Raw genomic sequence first — 23363 nt, 5'->3', positions numbered from 1 at the left:
ACTCCTCCCTCAACCATTTGGGAATAGGGCCGGCCCATTGTATCTGAAAGGTCTCAAAGCGTAGTGGAGATTACGCCGTATGAAAGCAGGGTTTGGCGTGGGATAGTGCGACCGCAGTGTCCTCGTTGCAAGTGACGCCGACCTGTCCGATTCGCCACCACCAAGATCTCATCTGTCAAAGCCACAAATCGCCGAGTCCTTTACCCAATTCAGACAGGCGCACAATTACTGGGTCCCTCCTCGTTCTCGGTTCGTCCCGATGCATCGCAGGGATATTAGTGACAGGCCCTTCAGGGTTCTCTTGGTTGGGGCCTTTTTCTGCATGCCCCTTGTGGGTAAAAGAGCCCAAACTGCAGACCGACCGGAGGAAAAAGTCGCACTTGCGGCTGGTTCGATGCGGCTGGCAGCATACCCTATGGAAACGAACAGGAATGCGATGCAGGATGGGGCTAGTAGTAATCGATAGTCAGTTTGCCAGCGACAACTTGAATCAACAATGATAGGCCGCAATGAGGATAAACTGAAGCTAAATTCTTCTAAGGAATCATGCATTTGATGATTCGAACAGACTGAACGGACGAATGGATCCGACGACATTGAAGTGTAGATTGATATCCCGTAAGGGACACAGTTACAGCCAGCATGTCTTGTTGAGTAATCTCTTAAGTCTCCGTAATAAAATTTGGTGATATCCTGCCACTTGAACTTGTGTTTGGGCAACAAACTCTAAAGGATGTATGTCTTAAGGTCTGCTATTGATTGGCGGCTGTGTCTGGATCATCAAAACTTCGTAAAAAAAAAAAGAAATTGGTCTGGTGACTTGGATAGTGGCAATGGATCCTTCGGTTCAGAGTTCTTGCAACCGTAAGGGTGGTCCGCTGTCAATTGTACGAACGATTGCCCTTGTCATCCGTACTTTCCCGAGTTGGAGCCCCTTGACCTCCAACCTGGAGTCGGTATTCTCCTACCAACGCTCAACCTCCCCTGTCAAACTTCGTCCTGATGGGTCTGTTATGTCCAGGTCGAAAGTTTCTTCAAACTTATTTGTAGTTGCATAGAGGTGCGGCAAGTCAGATCTCAGCTTGGTTTGGATAAGGGCGTCAAGCTGGTCAAACTCGAGCAAGAACCCATCGTGACCGTCTGAAGATTCAAGCACAGAGAGCGAAGCACCTGGCAGGCATGCAACCAACCGTTCTTGTTGCTCGGGCAAGAATAACGCATCCGTTTCAACTCCAATAACGAGAGCCCCAAAAGGAACTCTTGAGAGCACGTCTGACAGCGCCCTGTCTCCTAGATCTTTCGTTCTGCCGTAGGCCACATCGTGGCTGTCCATCTTGTAGGTGATGTGCAAATAGCAATTGGCATCAAACCGGCTGATGAATTTCTTGCCCTGATAACGTAAGTAACCCTGCGCTGAAAAGGATAGGTCTCTAGTGGGCCGTCGTGACCTGCCATGAGCTGGCTCAATCGCCGGACTTTCCGTCCGTGGTAAATCTAAAGGCGGATCTTTCGGCTTATTCAGCTCCCTTAAAGGCCGTCTTCCAAAGCGATTATCGAAACTCGTGCAAGAGCGATAGGTCAACATGGCAATCATGCGAGCAGCAGCGAGCCCCGCCGATGGCTGGCCTTCAGGGGTTGGCTCATAGCGTCCGTCAAGAAACTTGGGATCAGAGTAGATACATTGTCGTTGAGTCTCAACCCAAGAAATTCCCCAAGCTGAGTGGTCTGCAGCTGTGGCAATGGGAATGATATTCTTGACAAAGTTCGAGGGTGTGCAAAGTGGCCATTCTAGCGTGGCCATACCGCCCATCGATCCGCCAATGACAGTTGCCACAGATTTGACACCCAAAGCATCAAGAACGAGCTTGTGGGCTCGTACATCATCTCTGATGGTCGTTTGCGGGAATTCGCCGGCATATCGTCGACCCGTATTCGGGTTCTTTGTTAACGGCGACGCGCTTCCGTAAGGAGACCCGAAGACATTGCCACAGAAAATGAAGAAGTGTCGGGGATCGAATGCTTTCCCCGGGCCGATGAGAGGACTCCACCAGTCGCTGACGTCGCTACTCCCTGTCAGGGCATGGCATATGACTAACACATTATCGCGATTTTCATTCAAAGACCCCCAAGTCTTGTACGCTATTGGGCATTTAGAAAGCGTCTCGCCTGATTCTAACTGAAAGCTCGGGATTATGGCATATTTTTGGTTTCGAATAAGTCGGGCATACGAGTTGTCCGGGTCCGGATTCGATTCAACCACTGTGCAGTCGAGGTCAGGATGTGTTACACCAATGCCGAGCGAAATTCACTTACGGAAAGCCATGGAAAGTGGCTGAGTATGCCTTGTACAATAGAGCAGTATAGGGAAGTTTCCAGGCCTGATTGCTGCTCTCCCCAACGCGTGACGTACGACACTGATGTGATACCGACTTTCAGCAATGACCGGTTGTTACCGTTTAACATCAGATCAGCCAAAGCACATAAAGACAGTACGTGCAGCAAAACCGCTGAGTTTCGATAAAACAGCAGATGCTTCAACTTTCAAGTCTCCCAAGCGTCTGAGGAAACCACGAGGGTCTCAACCTCGCAAAGTAACGTTATTTACTTAGTTTGTACAAATTAACCCCTTGTTCAACTGCATTGCGTATGTCAATCAATCTATTGATTGAGGGGTTACTAGAGCCTTGTGCACCGAGCATTTGTTTATCACCGGGGTTTGAATGCATTCCGGGATTTGAGCCACAACTCCGACGCCGCAGTCCGTGTGATATCGGGATCGTCCCGGCATATGCCGCATGAGCATGGAGACCTCCGGTCGATCTCGGATGATAGTAAGGCCATCCTATGGGGATTGCAGATGCAGATGGCTTCTTTGGGCGGTTTCGTATGACTCAAAAATAGGACTGGCGTGGGGTTGAGGTTGAAAAACTGCCACAATTTCGTTTTGCCTTCTGACCGTGGTATCCGGTATTTTTCCAAGCTTTGCCTTCCCACATGACAACAATGACACCCACTCGTCCGACTGTCAAGGTCGCGGCTGTCCAGGCAGCGCCGGTCTCTTTTGATTTGGAAAAGAGCCTGGAGAAGCTGAGTAAGCTGACGGCAGAGGCGGCAGCGGCTGGTGCCGACTTGGTGGTATTTCCGTAAGTACACAGTACCAACGCGTCTAGACCTCATTTAGTAACGTTCTCGTGAGCGGGTTAGAGAAGGATTCTTGTCAGCATACCCATGGCGATACGCTTTTGATGCGACGATAGGTGCACGAGAACCTCGAGGTAGCTACAGGATATCCTCATTAGATTCGTAAAGCTGATGTTCACATTTTGCAGGTCGACAATGGTTTGCAAGATACTTTGATTCGGCTGTTGAAGTCCCATCGCCTGCATTTGACGTGTTGTCTGAAACGGCTCGAAAGTACAATGTTCTTCTGCATGTGGGTATTATCGAAAAAGCAGGTGGAACGCTTTACTGCACCGCATTGTTGCTAGACCGGAATGGCAGCATGGTGTACAAACATCGCAAGGTAATACATTTCTCAATCTGCCGCAGGCTCTCTGAACTAATTATTGCAGTTGATCCCGACGGCAGCTGAACGACTTGTCTGGGGTCGAGGGTCCGGAGACGGCCTGCAAGTGAAGCAAACTGACGTTGGGAAAGTGGGAAGTTTGATCTGGTTGGTCACTTGAACTTAGTGATATGCCAAATAAGTCACAGACTGACATGGCCATAGCTGGGAAAATTATATGCCAGCAGCGCGCATGGCATTATACCAACAAGGTATCGAGTGAGTGACTGGTTGAAAGGATCGTAGCAGGCGACTGCGGTTGAAATGATTCGCTAACCGCAATCCAGGATATATATCGCGCCCAACGCTGATGATTTACAAGCGTGGACTGCATCGATGCAGCATATCGCCAAAGAAGGACGCTGTTTTGTGATTTCTGTCAACTCGGTGTGTAAGGTCTCAGATTTTCCATCCGACTATCCGCCGTTCACAACTGAGCATCCCGACCGGAGGCCGGACGGGGCCCAGTGGGAGCCGGATGACATTGTCAATCACGGGGGCTCTTGCGTTGTCGGGCCGTTGGGAACGTTCATTGCCGAGCCAGTATGGGACAAGGAAGACATCATTTATGCCGAACTGAGGATGGCCGACATCATAGAATCTAGGGTAAGGCATCTTAGAATCCCCGCATTGCTCCAAGTCAGTCGCTCGCGGACCGTCTGCTAAGAACGTTTCACAGCTTGATTTTGACCCGGTCGGCAGTTATTCCCGGCCGGACGTCTTGTAAGTTGACTCAACCCTGAATGTGCTAGAAAAGGAAGATGGGATCGACTGGCTCGTCAGTTGGTGGTTCATCTACAGAAACTGACAAACTATTTAGTTCCTTGACCGTCAACACCAAGCCGGGCACCAGTGTGGCATTCACCAGCTGAGACGGCGTCCCGCGGGGTGGTTGCGGGCGCTGGAAGCTGCGTCGAAGGTGGGAAAGGCGGGGTGCCAAATGGGTATACCAGGATTGTGTGCCTTGAGGTTTATGGGACTTGACTCGGAGAGGGTGTTTGACGGTCGCGAGAGCGTCGGCGTGACAAGCAGTTCAGGATCGGGATCTTATGGTCGCATCGAAGTCCGAGAAGCTTTTGCTTGACCTTAATGCGGGCTTAGTTGGATGACGGGTCGCGATGCAACAAGCTGGCAAGTGGGTGTCGCGCACTGGGTGACCCAGTACGGTGATATGCGGTGATACTTTTTTTTTCTTAAATTGCATGTTCTCTCGCTCCAGAAGTTTAAAAAAACAGCATTTGTACAGATGGTCAGACTTGGGTATCACCAACCTTTTTGCTGAGCCAAGAGATGGGATGGCATACAATATTCGATGAAAAAACTTTCGAAGATGAGCCTATGCCTATCTTTAAATGCAGGCTTTTTGATGTTTTTGACGCTGGCGTGTACTGGTGCAGAAATAATTCACTGGATTCTGTATCTGGTGTTGGATTTGCAGATGAATCGTCAAAGTTTGGATTGGGTGGAGAGCTGGTATCCAAGTCTCAAAAGTAGCTCCTTCCGAATTGCCCCAGCATTGACTGCCTTTGATTACTATTACGATTCTGACGACCCTGTCTTGCTCTTACTCAGGACCACTTCGGCGCCTTCCTTCAATTGGTGCGAAGTGGTCTGACGTCGCTGACGGCAGAAAATATTGGGAATAGTTGGGAAGGAGACATCTATCAGCCCCAGGAACAAGCAGACAGGAACAGAGAGGTAGGTAGGTACCAGAGACAAAAAAAAAAAAAAAAGGAAGGTGAGTAGCAACGTGGGAAAGAGCGCGACGCTCCCGCAATGACAAAGGAACACTCACAGTGCCAATATGAGAACCTTGCTGTGCACCATCCCTGTCAAAGACCGATCGAGACATCCATCTACACTGTGCGCAAGTTTTCTTATTGGCAAGTTCTCCTTGAAAGTGGGAAAGTACAGCGTGCCAAAACCACGGCACCTCCGATGCGATTGGATGACTTTCTCTCGGCTGTCCAAGATATCGGTCTCCCCACATAGTCCCCACCTTAATTCTGGGGGGGCCACAGCTTCTGCCATAGTGTACTTCCCAAGTCCCGAAGCGACTAGTGGAGGAAATAGCAAAGAAATAAAAATTAAAAAAAGACAAAAGACTCATAGGGGGGACGAAAAATAAAAATCCCCTCCAAAATTTCTCTCATTTTGCTCAGTCGTCCCCCTGCCGCCATCGAACCATCCGTTCGTTACCCTTCCCCACTTGTCGTTGTCTTATTACTGGCCGCCCTGCGTCGACTGCCCATTACAAATCTGACCGGGCCGCCGCATTTTGCCCCTCCGCCCGCTGAAGCGAGTCAATCTGAAGCACCTGCGACTGCAACTACTACCTACTGCAACTGCCCGTCCACCCAGAGTCACTCCCGCGACCTGCCCACACCCCAACACCCACACCCACACACCCACACCAGCTGACGACACCAGACATTGGAGCTTCCAACAGCTGTCGCTCACACTCACACGCAGTCATCGTCAAATTGATCTCCTGCGCCTTCTCTTGTCTGGAGCCCATGACTCCCCCGGCTTAGCGGCCGCTGTTAATTTTACCATTCCTCCTCTCGAATTTATTACGTCTGCTGTCCCCGCTGTTGGCTGTCACGCGCTACAGTCGACAACCGCACATCCCGACACGCATCTAGCCTGACCTGAAAGCCGCCCGTTACCCGCTCCGTGGACAGACCCCGACCGGTCCGGGAGGATTGTTGGGCTTGTCTGCTCACCTCCGCCGTCCTTTCCGTTCCTCACATACTCGAATTGACCTATCCTTCTCATACTTTGTTGTATTCTATCCCTCGGCCATGACTACAATGACCGAGGCCGTAGCACCCTCCGTTCCGGCTGCCGCAGCCAAGAAGAAGTTTGCGACCCCTCCCGTTAAGATCGCCTGCCTCTCCTGGTATGTCTTCCTTCACTCATGCCAACTACTACCTTCACCATTGTCCTCAAATGCGTACATGGCACATTAGAACACATATTTGCCAATTTTATTTCACACATTGCAAATGGTAAAGTGACTTTGAATTTGTGGCTCACACCTGAGTAGCCGAGCTTCACGAACACGATGTGATGGATCGAGCCCATGTGCTAGTGTAAGCATTCTCCTGGCCTGAGATAGTGCCATCTATTCTCATGAAAAGGACGTGGCTGACGCAATGTAGTGCAAAAGTAGAGGACGCGAATGCGTCTACAAGCCCAGTAGGAGAGGCGGCGCTCGTGTGAGGCGGAAGCCAAGACCCGTCGATGAGCTCGCCCAGCAGAACCCAGCTTTCGCAGGCGAGATCCCACCCGATGAGGCCACGCCGCAAGATCGTGAGTTATTTATCCTCGCAAAGGTGAATGGGTAGGCCCCTAAACGATGTCGCAGCCATTTCTGTCCAGAACTACATCGATCCTGGCGCAGGCTTGAAGCAGCTTCAGGACTTCTTCCAAGATAGCGATTTCATCTTTGATACTCTGTTCATGTCTGGCGTACCCGGAAGCACAAGCGGTGAGAGCGCTTCTGAGGCCTCCTTCACCTTCCCGACTCCCCAGATTCCGGTTGCAAGAACATATAAAAGCGACCAGGCCATGTAAGTGCTGCTCCATTGTAAGAGTTTCTAGAAGCTCACAATACCTAGTCTCGATGCGTATTATATCTTCATCCACCCATTCTTCCCAATTCTGCCTGCGCCAGCCGGCCTGCCCCTAGACCAGGCCGTGCCACACTTCCAAAATGATACGGACGGTTTTCAAGACGAATACCAACCCTCGACAGCAATCAGCTTGGCCATTTCTGCCATTCTAGCACTGATACCATGCTCCAATGATACCAATCATATGAGCAAGGAGTCAGTTGTATTCCGAAGAAGATATGCCCAGTACCTGGCCCAGTGCGCCATCGAGAGCATCGAAATCGAATCAGAGCTTCCCGATTCTTCCATAGAACCGCCAAAGGCTCTCAACGAGTCCCCAGATGACTTCCCCAGACAGCAGTTTCATCCCGAGGTCCCAGTAGAGCTAGAGAGTATCATTGCTTTGGACATCCTCAGCGTTTATGAATATGCGCAAAGGGGCAACCTTAAGAAGATGCAGGCCAGGGCAGGCCAGGCTTTGGTTTCCGCCATGTCGCTGGGGCTTCATACCTACACCGGCGATGACCTGTTTGCTGAAGCTAAAAGAAGAGTCTGGTGGATGACGGTGCGTTTGTGGTGTATTCGCTAACGAAGCTTGTGCTAATATGCGTTTTTGCAGTATATCTGCGTTTGCCAAGGGTCCATCGTCAGCAATTCCGTGGGTACTATCCTGTATATCTCGTGAAGCAAGTACTGACGCTAGGGAGGAGCCGACCTTTTCAGTGTTTACTCCGAGTTACACTACCAAGTATCCGGCGGTGCAATCCGATCCTGACGTAAGTAATCCATGAGAATAAGCTGGTAAAGACACTCACCCTCCCACCCAGGCCTTCGCGGTGTACATTCAAGCTCAGCAAGCCATCCTGTCAGCAACACAATTTGTTATCGAGCTGAACAAGACTGTTAAGAGCGGTGGCGACATGACACGTATCTACTCGAGGATGAAGGACATGGAACAGTACCTGGAGCCCCTCAACGCAGTCGCCGATTCTTGGATATTGCAGTCAACAACGACCACACCCGTCGACTCCACGGAAGAGGTTCTCTCTCGTTCGCTAAGATGCATGGCTCGCATTAAGTTGAACAGGTAAGTGTAACCTTCCATGTTCGGACAATTTCTGACCCAAGCTAGTGCGCGAATCAAGATTCACCGATACTGCGCTTTCTTTGACATGCCTGTGTTCTCGGGAAAGCATTGCGACCTCAGGTCCAAGTCAGACAATGATGGCAGCATGGAGCCGAAGTCTTGGCCATCCTGCTCCTGCAGCTCAATGATGACCTTGCCGTCACCGCCGATGCCTGGATCAAACGGAACATCTTCGCCACCCCACTCGGGAAAGAGATCTCCTCACTCCGATCACTCACCAACCAATGGAAACCCAATCTCTGCGTTTCCGTTCAGCAGCCACCAATCGGCCAAGATCTGTCTGAAGGCAGCTATCAACATAGCACAATCGTTCGATGACCTCCCATACCCCAACCCCTTTGGCCAGCTATGCCCTGCACCTTGTTATCTCTCGCCCACTTCGACGATTGTATGTCCGAGGACCATGCCTTCGTTTGCCTGCTGTGCAATGCAATGCGCTTACGCGTTGTTAATGGTCAATCACAAGACCAAGGCCATGTATCCGGAGAACGCAATAGCAACCCCAATGGTGGAAAGCCTCCTGCTTCGCCTGCAAACGGGCTTGGCTTCTATCTCTGCAACCCTGGAGAATTATGCAATGGCCTTTGAGGCGCTCGGCGGGATGCGCGGTAGGACAACCCCTCACTCGCTATCTGTAACTTGCGCATGCTAATTTCCTGCCGCAGACCAAATTCGGAGTGTCATTGAACCCACTATGATGTTTGATCCTACGATCTAGAGACGCTTGAATCTGCATTCTTCCGAGTTATCTCCAGCTCATCTGTAGTTTGTACGCAAGCCGGGTCTGCGTTTGACGGCATCTGACGGCATTCCAAGGGGATCTGGAGGCGGGCTTTGAGCGGGGTTCGGGAACATCTGTAGAAAAGGGGGGCTGCGCGGGGTTTGCTCACTTATCAGCAAAGACCGGCGGCGGTTGATCATCCCCGGTGCATAACGATGCACTTACGACGCAGTCATGTCTGTATCTGGGCCTCGAGTTGAGGGGTATCGAACGACTGAAACGAAATAACGGAGTTGGCTTCAAGGGCGTTTTGGTGCATTTAAGATATTGGACTTTGCCATGAAGGTTTACTTGCGTTGAAGCAGTAGTTTTAACACAATTCGGAGTCGAACCGGGAGCCAAAGCGACGAAATTTAGACTATTATTACCCCTCTCAATCATTGTAACTTTTTTTTCTCTTTTTTCCTTTTTCAGCCCTTTGAAAATGCCAGTCTCCGGATCTCTTAATGACGTGGACTGGTAAGAATCCCGGTCGGCTTTTGGGCCTCCAAAATAGCTGACACATTGACCGTCTAGGGAGCCCGATTTCGCCACGCTGGCCGTCCACGGTGGTCAGGAGCCCGACCCAGTTAACGGCTCCAGAGCTGTACCTCTTTACCAAACGGCCGCTTACAACTTTTCTGACGCCGCAGGTTAGTCTGAACGTGTTTTGCTGGCACGTGGAGAGACTAACTCCACGCAGATGGCGCCAGTAAGTTTGCGTGGAGCAAAGATGGCTACGTCTATACCCGTATGGGCAACCCTACAAACAGCGTTTTCGAGTCGCGCATGGCAATGCTCGAGGGTGGTGTAGGTGCCGTTGCCGCGGCTTCTGGACACGCGGCGCAGTTCATGGCCCTGACGCAGTGTTGCGAGCCGGGGCAGAACTTTGTCAGTACCAGCTGGCTGTACGGTGGCACCTACAACCAGTTCCGGGTGTACATGAAGAAGTTCAAGATCGACGTCAAGTGGGTTGTCGGAAACGAGCCTGCTGACATTGACGCCGCCATCGACGAGAATACGCGATGCGTTTATATCGAGACGATTAGCAATCCGAAACACAGCGTACCCGATATTAAGGCGATTGCGGACGTGGCACACAAGCATGGGATCCCCCTTATTGTTGACAACACTTTTGGCATGGGAGGATACCTCTGTCAACCCATCAAGCAGGGCGCAGATATCGTCACCCATTCATGCACCAAGTGGATTGGCGGCCATGGTACATCGATGGGAGGAATCGTCATCGATGGCGGACACTTTGATTGGAGTGCGTCCGGTAAGTTCCCAGGCTTCACCGAACCGGCCGACGGGTACCACGGGTTGAAGTTTTGGGATACATATGGATACAAAGCACTTTCAGCCAAGGTCCGTATGGACAGTATGCGCGACCTTGGCCCGTGTTTGAGCCCGTTCAACGCCTGGCTCTTTCTCCAAGGCCTAGAGACGCTCGCCCTGCGGGGACAGAGGCATGCGGAGAACACGCAGAAGCTGGCCGAGTGGCTGGAAGCACACCCGAGCGTCAACTGGGTACTCTATCCCGGTCTCAAGTCACACCCTGACTACGAGTACACGAAGAGAGTCTTCACCAATGGCGCTGGTGGTGTATTGACATTTGGTGTTGTAAGTAGTATTGCCAATCATGCTAGCGCGAACTCGCCTAACTGTTCTTTAGGCAGGAAACATCGATGAAGTTCGAGCAGTTGTCGATAACCTCAAGCTCTGCTCTCACCTAGCAAACGTTGGCGATGCTAAGACGCTCATTATCCACCCCTGGGTGACAACCCATCAGCAGCTGCCTGACGAAGAGAAGATCAAGGGTGGTGTCACGCCGGATCTTATCCGGGTATCGGTTGGTATTGAGGGTTTCGAAGACATCAAGAAGGACTTTGAGCAGGCGTTTGAGGCAGCCGGGTTGCCTGCGGCGGTCAAGACAGGAGGGGACCCATTCGCGGCGGCGTTGAACCTCGTCTCGGGTGGTTTTATGGGTAAAAAGGCAACAGGTGCGCCACGACCAGGTACTGATGGTACTGTTCAGGTTCAGGCGTAGGGGATCTAGAAATGAGAAGAATGAATTAGCGAATGAACATGATGCAACGAAGGGTAGGAATTAGGGACGCAGGCGTCAGAGCTTCGCACAGATATCTTCAAGATAGCTTCAATCAACGAACACGTGAAGTTCACGACAACATCGTATGAGCCAAGGCAAGTGGCCCCCACGGATCTGATCTAAAGTGAGCTCAGGATCTGGAAAAGAAAGCGCGTCTCATTGGAGGTTCCTGGTATTCGGAAACGTACCGACCGGCTTGTCACCTTGATGTTTGTTTCTCCGTGGGGTTATACCTAGAGCTTAAACTAACCTTGTTCCAATGATGGTTGAGCTTATCGTGACCGCTGATGGCAGGTTCCTTGATTAGAGGTTGGAGACCTTGTGGGAGTGGAAGGTGCTTGCCATCGTACAAAGAAGGCGCCGGTCCCCCCTGTGCACCTGCCTACACTGTACCTACCTTCACCACGAGCTGATGACATCAGCTGAACCAATCACGACCCATCGTACCAACACCAATGGCTGCCTCAAACATCAACTCCCCATCGCCTTTGTTGCAAACTCATGTCCCTCTTGTACCGACCATCATCCCGCCTTTATCAAAAAATAGCCCAAGTCAGCAAGCCCTACAAGCAATTGCCATCCCACTTAACATCAGCAAGGAAGAAACCATCATGTCGGGCAAACGACCAGGCGGCTTCATACCCCCACACATCCTCACCAACATCGCCAAGAACGAGAACAACCCCGCATCAGAGCGCGACGCTGCGCAGAGCACTTTGGACAAGGATAAGGCGAGGGCGGAGGACCGCGATAAGGGCAGGGATCAAGATGGTTACAGTGGCCCAGACAGTCGGGATGGAGACACTCAGCAGCAGCAGCACCAGGGCCAAAAATAAGCTGGACACGCTGACAGGCACGTCAAGCAGGCGTCGCACAGAAAACATGGTATTCGTACCATTGTAGGCTCATTTGACGTTTGAAAATGAACACGAAACAATTTCTGTCCCCTCTCTTACATCCCCCGTCGTCCAACGACGTGACCTGTTTGTCTTTTCCAGATGCATAGAAGATGGAATGATGTGCAAGGAACCAGACCCTGGAACAATCGAATGGCATTTCCCCGTCTCCACCTCACCTACCAACACTTGTTGTCGGCAGGTGCCAATTCGACCCATGCATGTCCCCAGAATCAGTCGACAATCGGAAACGCGACCCTACATTCGGGCGATTACGGTCGCGTCACCTAATACTGGACCAACGCAGTCTTTTGGGGCTCAGGCTCCGCCTCCCTCCGATCTGTTCCCTCCACTAAACTTTTCCCGCGGTGGATCCCGCTGCCATGCTACAGCAAGTAGCTGTCGCTCAGCCGGGGCCAGTGGCCTGAGTTGCAAATCAGACCACCATCATTCGTTTTCCCAGCCAGCGACCACAGTGCACCACCATCCTCCAAAAATCGGCTCATCGAGCTGGTCTCGGCACATTATGACGCAGGAATACTCGTCGCGCAAAGCCGCTGGGACCGGCGCGCCCTACGTTCAAATAATGGCGGGGTCCCTTGGTTTTCTTGCTTATGCTGTGAAGTGACCATAAGATTCAAACGAAGAGCCATACACGAATCGCGAATTACCAAACAATCGAAGAAGCAATCAGTTAGCTCGCTGCTCGCCCATTTCGATCACACCGACGACTCGCCCGAATCGAGCCATAAGAGGCCACCAACAATTTGATTTGAAAATAACCCGACTCTGAAAACGAGGAAATATCCGCCAAAATGGGTCTGTTAAGACACATGAACCACATCGACCGTGAGGAGCTGTACACGGACCTCGAGGCGCGTATTCGCTATCTACACAGCTTCCTCGACTTCAGCAGCAGTACGTCATGCTCCGCTACGGCAACTCATTTTCGTCCAACTGTGTGAAGACCGCGTCACTAACGGAGAAACAGAGGATATTGAGGCTCTCATTTCGGGCGCGAAATACGTCAAAGCCCTCATCCCCGCCGTCGTCAACATCGTGTACCACAAGCTGCTGCAATACGACATCACTGCCCGCGCCTTCACCACGCGTTCCACATCGTTCGAGGGTCCCATGGACGAGATCCCCGATGATAACTCGCCGCAGATTCTTCACCGCAAGATGTTTTTGAGAGCTTATCTGGCGAAACTGTGCTCCGACCCGAGCAAAATGGAGTTTTGGGAGTATCTCGATAAGGTCGGGTAAGTCAACTTTTTCCATCAACTAGACGGCAAAAGCGCAAAGACGCTAACAAACCAATAGAATGATGCACGTAGGCCTGGGCCGCGCTCATCCCCTCCACATCGAATACGTCCACCTCGGCGCCTGCCTCTCCTTCATCCAGGACATCATGACCGAGGCCATCCTTTCCCACCCGCGCCTGCACATGCAGCGTAAGATTGCGCTCGTCAAGGCCCTCGGAAAGGTCATCTGGATCCAGAACGACCTCATGGCGAAGTGGCACGTCAAGGACGGCGCCGAGTTCAAGCGCGATGACGAAGAGCCCGTCATCGAGGAGGAAGGATACCTCCACGGAAAGAAGGTGCTCGACAGCGAGTCAGACGAGGATAACGGCCCCAAGTCGCCTTCAAGGATACCCAGGCCCAACAGCGCCGGCGGCGGCGGAGTTTGTCCGTTTACGGGGATCACGACGGGCGTCGAGGGGTTGAAGGTTGCGGATCCGCCGCGCGAGCCCAAGGAGGAGGGGACGCAAAAGGTTGAGACTTCTGCATGAGATGATATTGCGCGCTTGCTTTTTGAATAGTTGAGTTGGCATTTTTGGTGCATTGGTGCGGCGTTTGGGGTTTATTGTCACTTGGACTCGGTTTAGACTTTAACAAGATAAAATGAATGCTTTTCACGGTTCAGTTTCATGGCGATCGTTCCCCGTTGTAAGGCGGTTGATGCCACTCGATAAGTTGCTCGTGCGATGTCCTTTCCTGACAATTATCACACTTTTGCGATCTATCTATGTAATGAAGCAAGGGCTCTTGACACGATTTCTCAGAGACAACCTATCCAAGATACCTCGGCAAGCCAAGCTTAAGATATCCTCATGTCTCATCCAATAATAAGCCACAGCTTTGGAAACCAGATATCGGACTTGGTATGATCCAATACTTTCCCCCCACAGTTCATTGTTCCGAAACAGGTCTTAAAGCTGGAAATCCGGGCCTTCTGTGCGACGTCTCTTTTTCCCCTGGTGAACCGAGACCCGTCCAAGCATGGTCTCCATGTTTCCCCTCAACTCCTCAAGCTGCTTCTCCAGGCTGACGGTGTATGCCTCTTGATCCTTGCATCGTCTCTCCATTACTTCGGCTTTCTGTATTTTCTCTGCACGAAACTTTTCGAGGGAGGCCATCTCGGACGCCTTCTCCTGCATGCCGAATTTCATGGTATCTAGTTTGCTTTCAAGATCGGAAACCTGCTCTTGAGCCTGGGCAGCGAATTCGCGGTGATGCTCAATTTCTTGGGCGGAGGCAGCGGGCTGCTCTTCAGATCTCGAGGCGTCTGGGCGGTTAAGGTCTCTGTGAGGGTTGAGAATCACACTTTGCTGAAGTTGGCGGCCATGGCTGTTCTTGAGGTCCAACTCGTTCTTCAGTTGGGAGATTGTCGAGGGGAGCTGTTTTGTCTGCTCTCTCATGGTTGCCACCTCATTGTCTGAGTTGATTTTCTGATTATCGGCTGCATCGCCGTTGGCCCGCAACTGACCATTAAAGTCCTTTAGGTGATGGACTTCAGCCCGCCATGCCTCCTCATTCTGTTTGTGCTGCTTCTTTATGATTTAAACGTCGCTGCGTAAGACATAGTTCTCTCCTTCCAACCTCCGAGCTTCTTCGATTTCTTTCACGCGTGTCGTTTCTACCAGCTTCTGAAGTGCTTTGACTTCCTTCCTCGCTGAGTTGTGCCATACAGGACTCCTGGTCGCTCGCGCACCTTGCCCGTCCACTCTTCGTCGGCATCTTTTGCCATCTGAGCGGACCTCGTTTGCTTCCATCCTAAAAGGGCAACCTTGTCCTTGAGTCTTTGAACATCTTTGGCGAGGGAAAGTGTCGTAGCCTGAAGATGCTGCTCTGTCCTGAGATTCTGGACAATGGCCGTCTTGACATCATTCTCCTTTTTCAGAGAGACATAACGCACATTCGAAGAGAGTCTCTTTCTCGTTTAATCTTGTCCATCTTGAGCCGCAAAGCCGTATTGTCACTCTCTTGCTGCTGTTTGTCGAGGAGTTCTGCAATCTCTTTCTGCTGCTTGAACATTGTGGTATACTGGTCTTCCTGTCGCTGATTCAGGGTCTCAAACTTCAACTGAAGCTCCCAGCCGGTCTTTTCGACGTTGCTCAATTTCTGGCTCAGTGACCGACATTGACTCTTCGTGTCGGCCAGGGTAAGTTGTAAATTTGCTTTTGCCTTTTTCACTTTAATTAGCTGTTCCTCAAGATCAGGGATCTTCCGATGTATCGCGGTCATCTTCTGCTCGTAGGCCTTCTGTATGATTTGAAGACGAGTTGTGCCCCCAGCCGAGTTTGGATGTTTCATGACGCTCGTCAAATTTAATGCACTTCTCATTGCGGCAGCGATCGTAGGTCTTGCCGTCGTCAGTGACCGTGATCCAGCGAAGCGTAGGGCCGCCGACGCACTGCTCACCGCCCAGATTAGAGTTGGGGTGAACGTGACACGCGTGCATAACAACGACTCCATCAGAGCGTGGCACTGAACTCTCGATAAACATGGTCGCAACGCTGATGATGTCGTCGATGACGCCGCGGTCTCGAATAACATCAATCACGAATTTCCATTCGCCTTTCTTTGTTCGAAAGGTGCTGCTTTGGCCAACATATTTGCGCAAAAGGTTGACAAGCTCACCTTTTGATGAAGCTGGGAAACCGTACTAGTGCGGATGGAGATAGCATCTTATGTAGGACGCATGCATCGAACGTAACGGATTTGTTTTGTTCTCTATTTGTTGGCGAGATATTGAGGAAGTTTCATGAACTACCATGTACAAGGACACACAGGAGCACTCGTGATGTAAAACCCTCAAAGGTGAGCCAACCAGGAATTGATAGTTAAAAGTGATTTCGCTATACTACTGCATCCACAGATTTTGCTAGACTTGTTACAAGTCAATGAATAACATTGGTACTCTACTGCCGCGAAACCTAGCGGTGCAAACTTCCAGCTCTTTGTCTGGGTACCCCGTGTTTGCTCTCGCTCATCCGTCTTTCCAACCCCCATTCCTCCTTACGAGAACCCTCAGGAAGGCCAGGCTTACCACCCAAGCTAGCCAACACCATCTTGTTTGTTGCCGTAAAATCATCCAGAATTTGCAATTCTGTCTGAGTGAACCATCGGGGCACCAATATAACCCTCATGGGGATGAGCAGGATGATTAAAAGCGGGAAGCCTATTGCTGCAAGGGTGTGCGAGATGGCTACGCAAGCGGCAACACCCACGAATTGTAGGATAATGTAAAGCCAAATCTTGCGACGGCGCACTTGTAGCATCGGCTCGTCGCGTTGAATGAAACGTTTCTCCGAGTTGAGAAACACGAATTTCTGCAGGATAGAGTTCGATTCAACTGACCCCCACTGATAACCGTCAGCCTATCCAAGTAACCAGAGCACAAAGATGAACTTACTCCGACTACGAAAAACACACCAGCAAAAACCGCGGCGGGCATTGTATGGAGAACGACAAGAAGAGGACCGGTCATCGTGCCAATCAAAGCAAGTCCCATCAGCAGGTGCGATAGCCGCTGCTCGACGACGTGAGTTGCGGTGACAAGCGGACGGCGGATCTCAGCGCCCTCCCCCTCTGATGTCGGGATGATCTTCAGACTTGTCTTGTAGACTGTTAAGGAGTCTGTGTGAACCGGAGCCTGGGGAACAAGACCATTGGGCATCGGCAGCCCGAGAATGCCTGCAACGAAAGTTGTGCAACCAAGAAGAAAGAAATCCCAATGGAAGCCACCAGGTTTTTGAAGCGGAAATTGACGAGCCTGTGCCGTGATGCTGCTTACGTTCTGTGAAGTGGTTAGTAAAGTTTCTCCAATATCTCGGATGGCAACTGACGTGGTCATAGTAGAAAAGCAGCATGATCAGGAAACCGAAAGGCATGGCAACGAACACCCATTTGACATCGAGATTCCAGAAGTCAATCAGCCAGTTTCGGGGCTGTGTTGGATGAAAAGCTGTCGCGATGGGAACTCTCATGATATGTGCGTCCCTCAAGGGTCCGGGTATGTGGGAGAAGCCGACCCAGAAGACCGTAGCAAACTGTAAGATTGGGTGTTAAAAAAGCATTTGACTGAGTGAAGTGAATTAGAAACAGCTTACGACATAGGCATAATCTGCAAGAATACCTCGAAAGCCCGCTCTCCAGAGAGTGCTGGAACCAAGCTTTTCTAGCGTGTAGACCGTTCCGAAATAGAGTATGGCAAGTAAGCAGGCCAAGTATCCAGCAGCACTGCCCTCCGTGGTAAACTCGTTGACCAGCTCCTCGACTCCCTTGACTATAATGATGTGAACAAACGCCGTTGCATCTAGTAGTGGTCATGGCTTACTGATGTAAATAATTCCCACGTATAGGCCAAAAGATTCGCTAGAAAAGTCTGTCACATAGCGCATATAGTCACACCCGTTGAAGACTGCAACTAGCCAGTGAAAAATGGCTGCCCATATGCCCGTCCAAGCCACGAACTGTGGGTAGATGGAAACGTCGTAAATCTTGATAATATCGTAGATTGTGAAGTTGAAGAGGGAGATAAGGCCCGTGACACCAACTATCGTTAGAGGCTGCGCGCTGAGTGTGCTGAAGACAACGGCGGCGAGTGCTGAAGAGAAGAGCGCTTCGTTAATACCAAAGAACTCGCCGGTCCGTCGGTACATGTCGAGCGTGTACGCAATTGCCGGAAGCAAACTGAACCGGTTAGCTGAACATCGCGTACCTAACAACTGGCGCAAAGTGGGAAAGGGGTATCTTACTTCACAAAGTACATTCGGATAGTACTGGCGACCGTGCGATATGTCCATGCGTCGGTGATATCACTCCAGTAGTATGGCAGCCTTCGCTTGATATCATGGTACATACCTCGTCCCGGACGAAGCACCCTCCAGCGTCGCCAACCCTTCTCGTCATCGTAGGAGTAGGACATCTTGATCCCAACTGGCCGCAGGTTGATATCGTTCGAGATGGTGGATTCTGGTTCTGTAGCTATAATGAACTGTGTGGCTAGACAGAGAGATAGTTGGGAGAGACCGATGGCGCCAAGCGGTAGGGATGTAAGAGAAAATAGAGAATATAGGACGCAGCTGCCTCATTGATCAGTTCAGCCAAGTATAGTCAATACTAAGACAGCCCCCCCTTTTTGTATAGACAGATCACTTGTGTTATGACTCAGGCCCAGAGGCGAAAGGTATACCGCCGCATGGGGTGGGAGCGGTGCTAGAATCAGCGCCCGGCCTGACGTCACATAAACAAAGGTGTCGGCCCCATTTGCAGTATTAGGCATGGGCTACAATTGCATTTGACTGATATTTCTACCACTTCGACAAGATACCTCACGAAATGTGCGAAAGACAGAGAGACGGTTGTTCATCTTTGAAGACAACCTCCATGCTCTATTTACATGACCACTCGTGAAGCTCCTCTTACTTCCATGATCATCCCGCTCATTGCTAGCCTTCTTTGCTGTCAATGGAACCCGGAAATGCCCGTCTCCTTTCAGATCATGCATCATTTGACACACTAGGTATGCCAAGGGGCGACCGTGCCAAGAATCAACAGGCCTCTTGGCAGGCAAAACTCAGCCAGTTCAGAAGATGAATGTGAATGTGCGATTTCGTCCGTAATTGTGGCACTAGCGCGGAGCTAATCTTCAGAATTCTGCCCGGGCAGCATAGACTTTAACACAACCACAGCGGCAATGTGGCTGGTCCAGTGATCCATCCCCCAGTCCCTCCGTGCCCCCCAAACCCGCTCACGTAACGTTGAGCACATGGCTTCAGGGACCTTTCCGTGACATTCGACACAAAAGAATGAGACGATGAGAGCCATGAGATTTGTCATTCTTCATTTGGCTGCAAGTCGGAACTCGTTTATCGACAGGGAAATATCCCGGCACAATACTTCGATTCCATATCTCCCGTACCGAACGCTTGGCTACTGCAGCCTGGTGTAGGGCTTCATTCTACTTCCGTATCTCGCAACTCTTGTTCAGTGGCGCAGAGATGAGAGTGGACTGCGTTAGGTTTCCGCCCGGCCGAGCTTGGTTCCACCCCGGCGAAGAGATGAAGGGAACGATCGACGTCCATGTGCAAGACTCGGTGGTTATTACCTCTATCATGGTCTCTCTTCAAGGTATCTAGTGATGTGGTTGCTGCGAAGGGTTCCAGCTGCTAACGGTGATGGCTATTGGCAGGCTCGACATCAGATGCGCTGCTCTTCTGACGCCAGATTCTTCCGCCAAGATGCCACAGTCAAACACGACACAAACTCATGCAACGCAGGTACTATGATTCTTTCAGAGCATGGACTCGCCGTCTGCCGATTAGTGGGTGCAGAGTTTTAACAGGCCGTCACAAATCGCCCAAGCCTCTGGAAACCTCCAGGAGGGGAAGCATTGCTTTCCCCTGTCACCATGTTTTCCGCAATCCGCGGCTGACCACCACTGCGAGACTAGCTGCCTCCGACCGTCCACAAGGATCAAACACTGCCGCTCTGAAGGTTATTGTCGCCTACGTCTTGAACGTGAAGGTTCTAACGACAGGGGACTCTTCGTTTCAACAACTTCAAAAAGAAAGAACTAGTCTTCCGGTCCCTACCTCAATTTCGAGCTATTTCGCCGACAGTCGGCGATTGCTCGTGCACTTCTTCCATCGCCGCCGAGGAAAACTTTGCAGCGGCCGTTGCCGAACCGGAGCACCCTGCCGGTGTGCAACCCTTCCCTGCAGCTGAAGATGACCAGTCCGCGCCGCTGGTACTGAAGCTCCATAAACCACTAGCGTTGTCTCTACAAGTCTTGGTCCAACCGACATTGGTGCAGAGGCTGGGGCCAATCTCATTGCGCAAGCTTGTGCTGCGCCCTCGCACTACCACTACAGTATGTGTGGGCCAGGGCTCCCGTGAGGACGTAATTTATGATTCTATTTGTGGCATTATAGGTGACACCCCAAATGTCCCTTTGGAAGGACAAGATGGCTTTTCCCTCGACCCCGGCATTTGGAAAGGTCGCGTCGTCCCACTCGTTTCACCAACCTTTGGATCTTCATTACTTTGAATCAGACATGCATTGGAGGTTATCTGTGGGTTCTCTACAGGTATACACAGGGGGACTCAGGTGTGTCACTACAGTGAAATATACATCTATATCAACTGACTGTGATGATGCAAGTGCTTGCGAACGGGTGTTGAAGTAATCATAGCGTATGCAAAGTTCAGCGACCCTTCACCGGCATACGGCATGATCAACAGTGTTGAGGATGTGGCCTGCTCTTCTAGCAAAGAACTGCGCAATTAACTTTTGAATCAAGTACACTTATATTTATTAGCTGCAACATCACCAAAAGCCATTCTCCACAACCGTCAAAGTCCCAATCTTTGTGGTGAGATTTTTGCAGGTGCCAAATAAAGAATGCTCGGCCGAGGATGATATTGTAGTTTAAATTGAGGAACTCTTAAAACCCTGCTATGCTCAGTTATTGAACCGCCATGAAATATCAAGGGCTTTTGACAGCTCTCTTGCGCCAAAAGCCTGCAACCTCGTAGTCAAGCTTTCTCTGCGTAGGCCCAGCGGCCCAGCCAGTCGTCCTAGACTCGGCGATCCGGAGCCAGGGCAACATAGCCTACTCCCGATTGCCAACCCCAGCGAAATGAACAATAAAATCTCCGGGCCTTGCATGGTATACCTCCAGTTCAACCTCCTCATCCGCCGTGAAGGCTCTCTGCGGACCAGGGTACGCGTTGAACCACCATTGAGGTACCCACGTCACATTGTATCGGAACTTTTCATCCTGCAGCAGAAGCTCCATAGCACTTTGCTCTGTAAACTTCAACTCCACGTCCGGTTTGTAGTGCCGGTAGGACAAGATCGAGTCGAAAAGGTCAACGCTCCATCTATTGACCCTCAACAGGAAAACCCCGTTGTTCAGGCCGTTCCAGTCCGTCGTTGCGAGGAGGTGCACGTTGCCCTTGGGGAACTTGTCTCGCTTGGTAATGTATGCCGCATCGGGTCCGTCCGTGGCCCATCCCGGGGCGGGGGGCAAGAAACTCGCTGGAGACCGGCAGTTGTCCAGGACGATGGTGTCGCGGTCGACCCACATCAACCACTCGAGCCTCTCTTCCTTGGGTTTCGCGAGCTCATCTAGAAGAATCGAAAGGATGAATGCAGGCTTGTTCCACAGATCGTCGACGATGTTCTCGCAAAGGACATGAACATCGGTGCCGTGGATTATGCTGCGAACCAGATGGGTCCGCAGGGCTCGTTGATAGTGGTGCTGGGGCTCACCGAATTGAGCGGTGACTGTTGCCATGCGTGGGTTCTCGCGATCCATCTCCACAGAGTTGTTCTTGCAGTACTGAATGCTTGTCAAAACATCCTCGGATAGAGAATGGTGAATCAAGGGGAAACAGTCGTCGTCCCCGTGACAGTGCAAGTGAGTGGAGTGTGAAGGTTCCGTTCTATGAAGAGGCAGTCGAGTCAAGTAAGGATAGTAGGTGCATAATAATCGTATTATTGCAATCAATTGGAAGATAATGAAGAAAGACCTGATGGACGGAAAACCTGTTGGGAATTTCATGATTTGGATGTTGAAGTTCGGGAGCAGTGAGGTCGGACGTGCTGGTGAAGTAGGTTGGTATAGACTTCAGCAAACTTTTTGGAAAGCAATCCTACTTTATCTGAACGTTCCATGGCTCTTGCTCGAGTTCAATTGCGTAGATCGGGGCAAGGTTTCACGACGTTGCTTGGCAAGTCTGCGTCAACGTCGTTCTGCTACTGCTCTTGGCCCTTGGCATTGCATTGGCACACAGGAATACGACCGGGTGATCCCACCGCGGCGGGACATCAGAGCGGCTCTCTCCGGGGGTCGAGCAGCACACAGAATTCTGCCCGAGCAGTGATTACACTCTTGGCTTTACCCCTAATTCATGGGAATCGTCTTTCAGAAATTGTGTCAAAAGGGGGTAACAGCGGCATAGATCCGTATGGACATGCAGGGAGAGAGATGTTATCAGAATGCGGACTAATGTGATGTGTTTGAATGATCAGTGGCTTGGAACCATTCATCTCCTTAGGTGGTCGTGGGCCATTGCAATGAACTTGTTGTCAAAGTAGGCTGCGTCCTCTTGGGAGCCTGAGACGGTGGACAGCATTGCAGTCGAGACCAGCATCTTAACAAGGCGAGCATGGCGAGTTCTTGTCGCAGCGACGTTTCCTCCGCTTGCATTTCTCACATCTAAGCCGGGGGACCGAGTCCATCTAGCTGCCATAGTATATAGGGGAGTTTCTCCCGGCATTCGTTCTACTTTGTTGTAGGCATAATTATGGCCTCGTGGAGCCTCAATTTTCACTAGTAGGTATGTTTGCTTAGTCACCGTTTCTGTTCAGTCTTGGAGGAAAGGAGAGGGAAGCATACGACATGCAGATGGTAGCTGCGGCTTGTAATTTGGCCGCTTGGTGGTGGTTCATTTAATGCTAAACAATCACAGTATAGTGGGAATACAGTAAGTCTCATGAATTCGAGCCGAATCTCCCTGTAATTATGATGCCAGGCCATCTGCAACAATTGACGTGCGAATTAAACAGGAATGAGACATAAACCGGTTTGTGTTGATCTATGAGATATTCCCGACCACTAGCAAATGTTTTTAAATCCTCTAACTAGGAGCGACCTTTTTCTTCATCGCGTCGAAGTTTCATCACGGTTGACTTTGATATTTAGGATATACTGTTATACTATTGGTTGTTGGTATTATCTCCGATTTCGATGACTTTTAGAGAATGTTGGTTAGAAGTGGACGATTTGGTGACTGGGTCAGAGGAGATATAGCTCAAAGAGTTTGCTAGGGAGCGCGAACGGAGCTTGGTTTAAAAAGAAAAAAAAAAAAAAACCCTTGCAATTAGATAATTGATATTGCGGCTGGCGGGAAACTAGCTAAATCTCCCAGGAACAGGGGTAATAGAAGCCCAAGGTAGGAAACAAGTGGG

At 50.8% G+C, this 23363-nt stretch overlaps 9 protein-coding genes across 9 annotated transcripts; 5 read left to right on the top strand and 4 right to left on the bottom strand.

Annotated features, from left to right (window-relative positions):
* Positions 1–964: 964 nt before the first annotated feature.
* CTRU02_210762 (homoserine o-acetyltransferase) lies at positions 965–2323 on the bottom strand (the record flags this gene model as incomplete). The annotated part of the gene is made up of 3 exons (XM_070205509.1): positions 965–2063; positions 2097–2259; positions 2314–2323. 3 exons carry the CDS (start codon positions 2321–2323, stop codon positions 965–967), a joined length of 1272 nt encoding a protein of 423 aa, XP_070060752.1.
* Positions 2324–2994: 671 nt separating this feature from the next.
* Positions 2995–4437, top strand: CTRU02_210761 (carbon-nitrogen hydrolase; the record flags this gene model as incomplete). Its single annotated transcript, XM_036721995.1, has 8 exons — positions 2995–3143; positions 3205–3275; positions 3330–3523; positions 3573–3673; positions 3731–3784; positions 3853–4171; positions 4227–4288; positions 4386–4437. 8 exons carry the CDS (start codon positions 2995–2997, stop codon positions 4435–4437), a joined length of 1002 nt encoding a protein of 333 aa, XP_036586367.1.
* A 1932-nt stretch (positions 4438–6369) lies between these two features.
* On the top strand, positions 6370–9047 carry CTRU02_210760 (C6 zinc finger domain-containing protein; the record flags this gene model as incomplete). Its single annotated transcript, XM_070205508.1, has 10 exons — positions 6370–6467; positions 6615–6660; positions 6730–6880; positions 6936–7140; positions 7189–7747; positions 7802–7840; positions 7890–7958; positions 8010–8269; positions 8315–8937; positions 8995–9047. 10 exons carry the CDS (start codon positions 6370–6372, stop codon positions 9045–9047), a joined length of 2103 nt encoding a protein of 700 aa, XP_070060751.1.
* Positions 9048–9534: 487 nt separating this feature from the next.
* Positions 9535–11139, top strand: CTRU02_210759 (O-acetylhomoserine (thiol)-lyase 1; the record flags this gene model as incomplete). Its single annotated transcript, XM_036721997.1, has 4 exons — positions 9535–9569; positions 9627–9742; positions 9793–10712; positions 10765–11139. 4 exons carry the CDS (start codon positions 9535–9537, stop codon positions 11137–11139), a joined length of 1446 nt encoding a protein of 481 aa, XP_036586369.1.
* A 515-nt stretch (positions 11140–11654) lies between these two features.
* Positions 11655–12035, top strand: CTRU02_210758 (o-acetylhomoserine o-acetylserine sulfhydrylase; the record flags this gene model as incomplete). The annotated part of the gene is made up of 1 exon (XM_036721998.1): positions 11655–12035. The coding sequence occupies one exon, from the start codon at positions 11655–11657 to the stop codon at positions 12033–12035; it is 381 nt and encodes a 126-aa protein (XP_036586370.1).
* An 875-nt stretch (positions 12036–12910) lies between these two features.
* CTRU02_210757 (uncharacterized protein) lies at positions 12911–13890 on the top strand (the record flags this gene model as incomplete). Its single annotated transcript, XM_070205507.1, has 3 exons — positions 12911–13028; positions 13078–13357; positions 13419–13890. The coding sequence occupies 3 exons, from the start codon at positions 12911–12913 to the stop codon at positions 13888–13890; spliced, it is 870 nt and encodes a 289-aa protein (XP_070060750.1).
* Positions 13891–14310: 420 nt separating this feature from the next.
* Positions 14311–15415, bottom strand: CTRU02_210756 (uncharacterized protein; the record flags this gene model as incomplete). Its single annotated transcript, XM_070205506.1, has 3 exons — positions 14311–14877; positions 15093–15234; positions 15297–15415. The coding sequence occupies 3 exons, from the start codon at positions 15413–15415 to the stop codon at positions 14311–14313; spliced, it is 828 nt and encodes a 275-aa protein (XP_070060749.1).
* Positions 15416–16317: 902 nt separating this feature from the next.
* Positions 16318–18410, bottom strand: CTRU02_210755 (hco3 transporter family protein; the record flags this gene model as incomplete). Its single annotated transcript, XM_036722000.2, has 6 exons — positions 16318–16746; positions 16797–17180; positions 17230–17433; positions 17494–17669; positions 17721–18076; positions 18142–18410. Coding segments are annotated over 6 exons (1818 nt in total), but the record flags the coding sequence as incomplete, so codon positions are not given.
* Positions 18411–21000: 2590 nt separating this feature from the next.
* CTRU02_210754 (galactosyl transferase gma12 mnn10 family protein) lies at positions 21001–21954 on the bottom strand (the record flags this gene model as incomplete). The annotated part of the gene is made up of 1 exon (XM_036722002.1): positions 21001–21954. One exon carries the CDS (start codon positions 21952–21954, stop codon positions 21001–21003), a length of 954 nt encoding a protein of 317 aa, XP_036586374.1.
* Between the last annotated feature and the right edge of the window lie 1409 nt (positions 21955–23363).

Source organism: Colletotrichum truncatum, assembly GCF_014235925.2.
Source record: "Colletotrichum truncatum strain CMES1059 chromosome Unknown Contig_0007, whole genome shotgun sequence".
In the NCBI taxonomy this organism is placed as follows: domain Eukaryota; kingdom Fungi; phylum Ascomycota; class Sordariomycetes; order Glomerellales; family Glomerellaceae; genus Colletotrichum; species Colletotrichum truncatum.
Note: the sequence above shows the minus strand (reverse complement) of the source record. Positions and strands in the feature narration are given on the sequence as shown.